We start from the raw sequence: 11,699 nt of genomic DNA, 5'->3' as shown, positions 1-11,699 counted from the left end.
TTTTAAACTGTTTCTTCTATTTATAGTAATGCTTCTTTTACATTTCTGCTATTATTTTTGCCTTCCTCTTTTTTCCTTCATCGCTCTCCCTTGTCAGTAGCAGTGACTCAGAGCTCCACTTAAGTCTCTTGGGTATCCTCACAGTCCTTTCAAAATCAGACTTCTTTACAGATGATTAGCAGGTCTGAGATCTGACTATGTTATGTGCTTGGGGGCAAATGAGTTTTAGAAGGAATCAGGTGGAACTTCTCTTTCATTCTTAGCATTACACTATGAGTATCATAATTACCAGTTAAGGAAACTCAGTTTCCATGGAGGTTAGTATGCCAAATCAAAGCTACATAGCTGAAAAATAGGAAGCCCAAATTCTAGCATTCTGTGGTGTTTTCCACTATGATTTCATGGCTACCAATTAGGCATCTAAAGATTTAAATTAATTCTGACATTAGCTACTAAGGGTTAGGGTATCTAATATTAGGGTGTCATAAGCAGTGCCCCTGGGCTTCATTTTAGTCTCCTAGAAAACTGGCTACAGCTTCTTAAACCTGACAGAAGAGTGCCACTCACTGGTAACCTCATCACATTGCAATTTGAAACCCAAAATGTCAATGGTAAGCAAAAGACCAGTGAAAATACAGTATACTTGTATCAAAACATCACAATACACCCCATAAATATATACGATTATTTGCCAATTAAAAATAAAACTTTAAGAAGGACTAGTAAGGAAGTTATTAACTGATTTTCAATAGCTTTCCAAGTACTGTTCCAGGAACTATGTTAAGTGCTTTGTAGCCATTCTCATTTGATTCTTAGAATAATCCACAGGGCATAACATATTTACTAACTGGACTGCTACCAAAATAGTTGACTGATTCCTGACTTAGATTAGGAAGATTAGAACTATAAGGACAGCATATCTTTAAGATATAGAAGTCTGAGAATAAGACATGAATTCTTTAATATACAAGAAGGGAACTCATAAATTCCACTTAAAATGTTTCTCTTTCAGTTTGGTATCATGTCATATTTACAAATTTGATCGTTACGGTTAACATATTGGATTCCACTCTTGGTTTCTCTACTTACTTACCTATGATTTAGTAGCAGTGTGATGAAACAAGAGAGGTAAATTAAAATGGAGGGTGACTACCTAGGCTTTGAAACGGCAATGCCTTCTTTCTGTTTCTGTGACTTTGGGTAAATTACACAACGTTTCTGAGCCTCCACTTCCTCATCTGTAAAATGAGTGTAAAAATAATAGTTATTTCATTGTGTTGACTCGGGGATAATAAAAACTCAGTATGTAAATGATTAGAATAGTGTTATCAATGTGCTACATGAATGTTTGCAATTGATTTTTCATCAGATTTAGAATATATACTCTCCCTTGGCTTTCTACATGCTGTGCCTCTGCCCTCCAACTGCCTCACTTGTTTCTCTAGCTCCACCTTTTCCCTTACAATATTGCAGCCAAAATGGCCTTTCTTTTTTAATTCCTGAAACTTCCATTCAATATTTCTTATTGGTTCTTTTTAGTTATATATAATATTAGGATTCACTGACATAATTATAAAAGCATAGAATATAATTTATTCTAATTCAGTCCCCAGTACTTCCTCTTTCCTTTCTTTCCCCTCCTCCCTCCCCTATGATCTCATCCCTCTACAGATTTTTCTGCTATTTATAGTTGTTTTTTTAATTAGTGTCTTATGGATATACATGATGGCATGACAGCGAGATTCACTGTGGTATATTGGCAAGGATGTGGGGAAAAAGGTCTACTCATACATTTTTGGTGGGACAGCAAACTAATCATCTTCAAAACTTAACTCATTTGTTTTATTATCTTTCTTTCATTTTTCTTTCCCTTCCCCACTCATCCAATACTAGTATTAGGCATATACAGGACAATAATAAGTATTCATCAAATGAATACAGGGAATGAATGAATAATCAGGGGGAAACCACTCTCACGACAGATATTTGTACAATTTGTTTATTTTTGCTATGTTTTAGTCAGTGTTTTTTGCTTCTGTGACTAAAAAACCTGACAAGAACAATTTTAAGAAAGAAAAGTTTATTTGGGGGCTCACAGTTTCAGAGGTCTGTCCACAGATAGCTGGCTCCATTCCTTGGGGCCTGGGATGAAGCAGAACATCATGGTTTAAGTGTGCAGCTGGGAAAGCAACTGGGGACATGGCATCAAGAGAGCTCCACTCAAAAGCACACCCCCAGGGTCCCATCTCCTTTGGCCACACCCTACTCACCTACAGTTACCAGTTAATCCCTATCAGGGGATTAACACACTGATGAGGTTCAGGATCTCATATCCTAATCATTTCACCTCTAAGTCCTCTTGCAATGTGTCACACATGACCTTTGTGGGGACACCTAATATCTAAATCATAACATGCCATCAAAGTTTACATGTGCTTACTTTGTAGTGAATATGTACCAGTATCATCAGTATTATACCTTCCTTTATCTGAGAAACAGACTGCTTCTTCCGTACGTGGACATTAGTGGGGACTGTTAAATCCTTACAGGATTTGGGTCTCAACACATTGACTTAGCTAAAATCAGATATGCAATCCCCTAATTCTTCATGCCTAGTTAACTAGCCTCTATTCAATCAACCTCTTTAAAAAGACAGGCAAATCCAAGTGACAGACACAGAAGTACAGAAAGAATGGTTCAACATGTGGGGTTTCTTTTTGGTGGCTGGAATCCAGGGTTTTGCCCACGCTAGGAAAGCATTCTACTACTGGGCTGCATCCTGTCCCTTTTTATTTTATTTACTTTTTGAGATGCTGGGAATTAAACCTAGGATCTCTCACTTGTTAGGCAAGCACTGCACCACTGAGCTACATCCCCAAACCCCTTTTGAAACAGGGTCTAAGAGTTAATGTCAGGTTTTGTGTATTGCAAAATAAGATCCTCCAGAGTTCTAAAGATTACCCATGATATTTTAACTCCTCAATCCCCTCCCCATGCACATATTCAACTAGCTGTTGTAATTCATAATGATGATTCCCTGCATTTTATATACAAGAATTTCAGAAGTAGCCAAAAACTGGTTTTGTACCTCAGTGCAAGACCCTCCCCCACCCCAAGGTCATTAAGACAAAATTTTCTTTGGAGAGTTGTTCAATTGCTAGAAAATTTTCATCTTGCTTCCTAACTAGGGGATCAGAGGATATGCCTCACTTTGATTAAAGCTTAAGAGACCTAAATTGTGTTATCTGCAGTCTCTGGTGCCCAAAGGTCTGTATCAAATACATACCAGAAAGTAGCTACCTAATAAAGAAGTGTCTACTTGAAAATCCTACAAAGCTGGTTTATGAAGGCAAAGGTAGTATATTTCTCAGACAATTGCCTGTACATTTTTTTAAAATTTATTTAGTTACAGATGAACACACAGTATATTTATTTTTATGTGGTGCTGAGGATCGAACCCAGTGCCTCACATATACGAGGCAAGCACTTTCCCACTGAGCTACAGCCCCAGCCCACCTGTACATTTTAAACTGAACTTTTCCAGCTCCAAGGCCAATGAAATCTTGGTGTAGCAAATCCTCTGCTACGTGAAACTCACTAAAGGAAGAGTCAAAAGTGGACATTAGGAAAATTGCATTATCTTTCTATCTTGTGCATCAGAATCACATGGAAGGCTTGTTAAAAAACAGAGTACAGGACGCTACCCCTAGAGTTTCTGGTTCAGAAGATCTGGAGTGGGGATGATACTTAGAAAGCTCAGTTCTTTTCCCCAATGCCCATACAGTAAGTAACAAGGACAAGATTTTAAGAAAAGGGAAAAAGTAGTTTTATTGCTTTGCTAGCAAAGGAGAAACAGGAAATTCCCTTCCCACAGGCTTTGATTCTATCAGGGGAAATGGTGGGCTTTTAATGAGGGGATACAAAGGCTACACTCAGGTCATAACTCATAATTGCAGACTTGAGAGCCATTTCTCAGTCCCACTGATGCCAGCCCTGAAATCTGGAATCTTTAATTCTTATGGTCATGAGCAGAACACACAACTTCAGCCTAGGACAGAAGAAAGTTATCTTGCTTTCTCCTATGGTTAGCAAAGGGGAGAGGGAGAGGAGTGGGGGAAAGTATCAGTTTAAAAATAAATCGCAGTGGCAGAGTAGCAAGGGTTAGCCAAAGCATGAAGTGGACTCGTTACAGGGCTAAGAATTTTCATCTCTAAAAAGTTCTTGATGAGGTGAATCTGTAGGTCCAGGACCACATTTTGAGAAGTATTGGCCTATATTACAAAAATGCCAGGCAGGCATCCTCAGATATCAGGCTGCCTCTCCACCTTGGTGGAAGAAGGGTAGGGTGAAAGGAGAAAAAAATACAGAAATAAAATCTTAAAACAAATTTATTTCTTGCTCACAAAAAAATTGAATTAGGTGGGAAAGATGTGGGAGTTAATGAAAGGAAAAACTAGATCTCACTATCATTCAAAGTCCAAACTGACAATCTTTGCCATCTTCAAATGGCTTCCAGTCTAGTTATCTTGAGTATGCCCATCTAAATAGCAGATGGTAGGAAAAGGAGGACCACACAAGAAATTTTAACAGGACTCACCTGGATTCCTACTGTCCAGAACTTAGTTACATAGTCTCCACATAGATGCATGGCCCTGAATGGGTAAATGTGGTCCCTTGCTGGGCAGCCATATCTAAGTAATCTCAAAAATAAGTAAACATTTTTGACAGATATCTAGCAGTCTCTGCCAGCAAACCCTTATTCCATTGCAGGCTTCCAGCCTTAAGCAAGCCTGAGCTCAGATTTAAAGGAAATGGGTACTTAACTACATAGACATCTTAATTACTAAAATGAATGCATGCAACTAAAATAAGAAAGGGCTGGCCACAATGGCACATGCCTGTAATTCCAGAAGCTCAGGAGGCCGAAGGCAGGAGGATTTTAAGTTCAACGCCAGCCTCAGCAATTTAGCAAGACTCTGTCTCAAAATAAAACATAAAAAGGGCTGGGGACGTGGCTCAATGGTTAAGAGTCCCTGGTTCAATCCCCAGTACCAAAAAAACAGAAAAGAAAAGAAAGGACTTACTGATTAAATAATTGGAAAAATAACACAACTTATAAAATCCCCACCTCAACATTCCATGCAGGTTAGGGAGAAGAAGCTGAGATAGTGAGTCTACAGGAAAAGGTATGAGAAAAAGTTCCGTTTTTTAATTCTACTGGGTTCCTTTCTCAACATGCTTTTTGGAGATTAAGTCTAAACACTTTGTACTTTCATTATTCAAGCATATGATAAAATTGTTTTTCAAGGATGACAGCTTGCTAGTATTAAGAATATCTTCAAAATTTTACTGCAACTCCAAAAATCAGAATATCCCACACAACAGCAAACACTTTGCATTTTAAGGTGATTATTTTTAATACAGGTGTACTCATTCACCTACGCTTGTTACACAGTGAAATCCTGCCTATGGCATCTCATCATTGAAAAACTGGAGTCAAGAAAAACAAATTCCTTTATATTTTAGTTATACCTGTTTTAAGACTGTCCAAAAGAGAGGAATATATGATGCTATTTAACAAAATAAAAAAAGAAGAAAAATACCCTTCATGGTCTTTCATTCATTTCGTCAATTAGAACACACAAAGCAGCATCTTTCTCTATAATCTGGTCCCTTCTATGAACTAAATTTTCTCTCTGTTGTTCATTCTGTCCAGTACAATTATTGCTATCATCAGCATCCATTGGCTCAGTTTTTACTCTCATTCCTGCTTCAGAATGAGGTAAATCATCAGGCAAGGAAGCCAAACAATTTTGAATCATCTCAATTACTCGTTCCAGGTGCTTCTGAAACCTCTCAGCTGTTTCAAGCCGTTGACGTTTCTGGACCTCCATCATGACTCTCAAGGTCTCTCTTGCTTGGTGGGGTCGATATTCATTTATAAGATGATGCACATGTACAAATAGCAGTTTAAGATCTTCTAGCTTCTCTTCCCGTTTTATACTCCCAGGGCTCCTTATCAAGATATCTAAAAGGTCCAAGAAATTAATAAGGATAGACATATTGAGTTTTCTCAGTTCCTTCTTGTGATCAAACTGCATAGGATGAAGGCGTTCAATGCCCTGACTTTCCAAAGGGCGGATGATAAGGTCATCACACTGGAACTGGTTGCCAAACATCATATAACTGTCTTTAATTGGAGGAGGTGGCTTGGGAGCTAAGCCCTCCTGAATATTTTCATCTGTATATTCCTTGATGTACTGCATCGGAGGTGGTGGAAGTGCACTCACTTGTTGTGGTTCACCCATTGTGAAAGATCAAGAACCTACAGAAACAGACCAAAGATTTAGAATAGAGCTACAAATCAAACCTGTCAATACATTAGTAAATGTAGAATAATATTTTTGGTACCAGGGATTGAACACAGGGGGCACTTAACCACTGAGTCACATCCCCAGCCCATTTTTTATATTTTATTTAGAGATCCAGGTCTCAGTGAGTTACTTAGGGCCTCTCTAAGTTGTTGAGGCTGGCTTTGAACCCCCGATCTTCCTGTCTCAGCTTCCCAAGCTGCTGGAATTATAGGGTGGAGGCAGAATATTTTCTTCCTTCTTCTGACTTTGGTGTGTCCTTAGTTTATTAACATTTACAATAAGCAAAGGATACTGTTTTTTCCTAATTAAGCATTATATCATCAACCATGCACACATGCTCTTTCTTTCCTTAATACTTCCATCAGCATTAAAAAATATTGTAGCATCTTTTTATCTACAAAGAAAATCTGGATTCCAAACCCCTCATTAGTTACCCTCCATTTCTCTACTCTTTTTCCATAGCCAAAGTACACATGCTGTCTCCCGTTGTTATCACAATCACTTTTGTTTTCTATTATAGATTCGATTTCAAAAGCAATACTAATAAACAGTTTGACAAATTAACATTGCTAAATTTCAGACTCTTGATGTTATCCAAGGTTCTTGGAGTAAATGATAACCCAATTTTATATCCTACTGTACCCCACAATTTTATATGGCCACATCAACTTTCTTACTTAAATTTCAACGTCAAACTCAAGCTAAGTAACTTTTTAGGTCACAATAACCTTAATAACTTACTCATTCCACTTTAAGGGTAGGTATATCATCTAATAAGATTCCCAAGTGCTCTTTTAGACTAATCTTATCAAATTCAAGATAAAGCATCCTCTAAGATTAAGTAGGGCAAGTAACATACTAGTAGCAGTGCTGTTCTTGGAATTTGTGGGAAACTGACGGTAACTGTGAAGCAGCTCTAGGTTTCCACCAAACCAGAGTGGAGCAGAGAATATTGCCAGAATCAAGGGTGCAATAGTCATGAACAATATGAGTTACCAACTCAATATGACTATACCAACAGACAATGCATTTCTTTACCAGTACATACTTCCCCTCTTTTCTCAGCTTCTCTGACCTCAACATTCATGTTTTCCTCCTATGTCCCTGGCCACTCAGTTGCCTCTGTCTCTCCTTCTCTATCCAAACTTTAATATAAAACTTTAATCTCTATCAAAACTCTTCTCACAGCTATCAAGATTTCAAACATTCTATTATTCCGTAGATATTAGAATATTCCCCCTGGCACATGCCTGTAATCCCAGTGACATTGGATGCTGAGACAGGAGGATTCCAAGTTCAAGACCAGCTTCAGTAACTTAACCAGGCCCTAAGCAACTTAGTGAGACCCTGTCTCAAAAAATAAAAAGAGCTGGAGATCTGACTCAGTCATAAAGCAACTCTGGGGTCAATACCTAGTACCAAAAAAAAAAAAAAAAAACAACAACAACAGATCTTAGAATTTCTCCTATGTAGTAGGCTCTGGATTTCAGTAATGGGTCCCAGTCTTCTCTTAGTTTTTCAGGGTAGTCATTCCAAATTCATAGCAGCAAGGCCTATTTCAAGCCTCACAGTAAAAGCCACATCAATTATGATCACTGCATAATTCCTTTAGGTTCTTATGCCAGTACCACCCAAGAAACTATGGGGAAATTCACCTAGACAACTAATGAAAAAGGATTCACACATTTAATCTGGCAGTACCAAAATTTTAAATGCTGATATTCTTTGAATCAATAATTCCATTTTTAGAAATTAATCCCATAAAAATCCTGCTACAAGCAAAGACGTACACAAGGACGTTTAATGCAGCATTGTCTGAATAGAGTAGAAAAATTGGAAATAATCTATTCCTTCATTGATATGATGGCTGAATAAAAATGTCTACATAACCATTAAGAAAACATGGATAGAAGGTTGTTTATGAAAACATGTATCATTTCAACTGTTCATAATACGGTTTACTTGCAAACAGTTATAACTGACTTTTCCAACTTAATTCAGATTTACAGAAAAGCTGTATTCTAAATGTCTTGCGGGGGGAGGGGGGGGGTGTAGAGATCCAACTCATAGCCTTTCCAAGATAGGCAAGCACTGTACACACTAAGCTACAACCCTTTTTTTTTTTTTTTTTGGTACCAGGGATTGAACCCAGGAGCACTTAACCACTGATTCACAGGGGTTATTTTTTTTATTTTGAGACAGGTCTTGCTAAGTTACTAAGTGCCTCACTAAATTGTTGAGGCTGGCCCAAACTTGCAATTCTACCGTCTCAGACCCCTGAATATCTGGGATTATAGGCCAGGGCCACTGCATTCTTTACATCTTAACATTTCCACTCACTTGCTTTACTGGTTTCTCATCTTTTTATACCCAAACACTAAAACAAGAATGTTCTCTTATAACCAGAGTACAATAACCAAAGCCACACAATTACTGAACTGGTTCTTAAAATTTTAGGGCTGGGGTTGCAGCTCAGTGGAAAAGTGCTGCCTAACATGTGTGAGGCACTGGGTTTGATCCTCAGCACCACATTATAAAAAAAAAAAAAAAAATTAACAAATAAAATAAAAGCATTCTATCCATCTACAACTACAAAAAACAAACAATTTAGACAGCCCAAGTTTTACCACTCAAACCTTTTTAGGTTGGGAGTTCTGTGCTTCCTTACAAATGTGCATCATTGCAGTTATCACTGGAAGGGCCAAATATAAGACGAGTACCATCATTAATGTAATCTTTACAACAATTCTTCCAATTAAAAACTATTACCAAGTTCATTTTAGAGATGAGGATCCCAAGTCTTAATGTAGGGAAGTGTTTACATCAGATCAAAAGGCCAGTAAATGGTACAATGAGAATTCTTAATCCCAGGTCCTTTCAACTCCAAAGTACAAACTCTTGTGGGGGAGGCAGGGGAGGGAAAAAGGGCATGGGACTGTCTAAACCATACAAGTACTTCACATATTACTGAAATTAAATTCCACCCCCCACCCCTAGGGTGATGCCTCAAGCCTATAATCCTAGTGACTCTCAGCCCAGGCCCTAAGCAATTTAACGAAACTGAGTCTCATAATTCAAAAAAGGTGGGGGCGAGGAAATGGTCCTGTGGTTAAGTGCTTTTGGGTCCCGTCCCCAGTACAAAAAACTTAAAAAAATAAATAAATAACTTTTCTCTATCACCTCTTTAGAGTCAACTGTTCAAAACCCATGGGGATGTTATTTTAGTAAAACCAGCACCAACTAGTCGGTTCTCAGACTCAAACCTAGTGCTTGCTGGGGGAGTCTTCATCAAAAAAAGAAAAGTACTCCAGGATCCCACCCTTGGAGATTTGATTAACTTGGAGATTTGATTGACCCCTCGGTATGTAATTTTGTTGTTGTTGTTGTTTGCAATGGGGCGTGACCCCAGGCCAGGGATGCTCCAGCACTGGGCCACATCCCCAGTTACTTTGAGACCAGGTCTCCCCTAAATTGACCAACCTGGCCTCGAACTTGCTCCCCTCCTGCCTCCGCCTCCCGAGTTGCTGGGATTACCGGGTGCACCACCAAAGCCCAGCCCTGCAGGTCGATTTTAAAACCTCGCGGGATGAATCTGAGGGTCAGTTTGGGGCTCTACCCCTCCGCGGAAACCCCCATTAACTCGGCTCGTTTCACAACTGCTCCCAGAAGGAGGGATGGCCATGGTCATTCTCACTGTACAGACCGTAAAAGAGGACAAGTGACTCGCCAAGGCCACACGGCTGAGAACCAGTGGCTGGGGATCAGAGCCCGAGGCTCCCCGCCTGGATTCGGGCACGTCGGCCCGGGGTCCGAGAGCACCTTCGCCGGGCTGCCCACCCAGAGCCTCAGAGCTGCGGGGAGGACATGCTTTCGCAACGCGTGAGGAAAGCGAGGCAGCGCCTCCGAGGCCGAAGTTAGCCAGGTCTGCCGGCACCCAGCCCGGCCTAGAAGAAGCGGCTGGGTCCGGAAGGAAATCTGCAAGAAGACCGAAGGCCCACGCCTTGCCGCCCACTCACCTCAGCTCTTGGTTTACTCAAGCAGCCGCCTCCGCCACCGCAGCAGAAATCCGACTTCCGGTCTCCTTCTCAGGAAGAAGGCGCTGATGCTGTCCTTTGATTGGCTGCAAAGACTGTCCTTTAATGGAGTCCCTAGTCCCGCCCCAGACATTGCCTTGCTACAGCGTCTGCGCATTACCCTCTGCCCCCGCCATCTCCGCTTTGCGTCGCCCAGCTGTGCTCTGTGTTTGGCAAGGTAGAAACCTGCCAGGTGTGGGGAGTATTTGTGCTTTCGTCAGCAAAAGTAGTATTTCCTTTTTTTTTTCCGCCTTTGAAATTTAGCACTTAATGCTGGCGAGGATGTGGGGAAAAGGGTACACTTGTACATTGCTGGTGGGACTGCAAATTGGTGCAGCCAATTTGGAAAGCAGTATGGAGATTTCTTGGAAAGCTGGGAATGGAGCCACCATTTGACCCAGCTATTCCCCTTCTCGGTCTATTCCCTAAAGACCTAAAAAGAGCATGCTACAGGGACACTGCTACATCGATGTTCATAGCAGCACAATTCACAATAGCAAGACTGTGGAACCAACCTAGATGCCCTTCAATAGATGAATGGATAAAAAAAATGTGGCATTTATACACAATGGAGTATTACTCTGCATTAAAAAATGACAAAATCATAGAATTTACAGGGAAATGGATGGCATTAGAGCAGATTATGCTAAGTGAAGCTAGCCAATCCCTAAAAAACAAATGCCAAATGTCTTCTTTGATATAAGGAGAGTAACTAAGAACAGAGTAGGGTCGAAGAGCATGAGAAGAAGATTAACATTAAATAGGGATGAGAGATGGGAGGGAAAGGGAGAGAGAAGGGAAATTGCATGGAAATGGAAGGAGACCCTCAGAGTTATACAAAAGTAGATACAAGAGGAAGTGAGGGGAAAGGGAAAAATAATACAAGGGGGACAAATGAATGTCAGTAGAGGGGGCAGAGAGAGAAGAGGCGAGGGGAGGGGAGGGGAGGGGGGATAGTAGAGGATAGGAAAGGCAGCAGAACACAACAGACACTAGTATGGCAATATGTAAATCAATGGATGTGTAACTGATGTGATTCTGCAATCTGTATTTGGGGTAAAAATGGGAGCTCATAACCCACTTGAATCAAAGTGTGAAATATGATATATCAAGAATTATGTAATGTTTTGAACAGCCAACAATAAAAAATTTAAAAAAAAAAAAAAGAAATTTAGCACTTAAAATTAAGACATTCGTTTGATTTACATAGAAAATATAAAGACAGGTATTTTAAAAAAAAATTTTAACGCTA

At 39.8% G+C, this 11,699-nt stretch overlaps 1 protein-coding gene across 2 annotated transcripts; it reads right to left on the bottom strand.

Moving 5' to 3' along the window:
• Positions 1 to 4,370: 4,370 nt before the first annotated feature.
• On the bottom strand, positions 4,371 to 10,524 carry Med7 (mediator complex subunit 7). 2 transcript variants are annotated; one of them, XM_015492677.2, is made up of 2 exons: positions 10,391 to 10,524; positions 4,371 to 6,325 (listed from the first exon to the last, which is right to left on the bottom strand). In XM_015492677.2, exon 2 carries the CDS (start codon positions 6,306 to 6,308, stop codon positions 5,607 to 5,609), a length of 702 nt encoding a protein of 233 aa, XP_015348163.1. In that variant the 5' UTR covers positions 6,309 to 6,325; positions 10,391 to 10,524; the 3' UTR covers positions 4,371 to 5,606. The 2 variants fall into 2 exon arrangements, with proteins under 2 accessions (XP_015348163.1, XP_048638685.1); XM_048782728.1 differs by lacking the exon at positions 10,391 to 10,524 and adding an exon at positions 10,078 to 10,293.
• Positions 10,525 to 11,699: the final 1,175 nt, after the last annotated feature.

This window comes from Marmota marmota, unplaced genomic scaffold, assembly GCF_001458135.2.
Source record: "Marmota marmota marmota unplaced genomic scaffold, marMar, whole genome shotgun sequence".
NCBI classification, from domain to species: Eukaryota; Metazoa; Chordata; class Mammalia; order Rodentia; family Sciuridae; genus Marmota; species Marmota marmota.
This window is presented reverse-complemented; position numbering and strand designations above follow the sequence as displayed.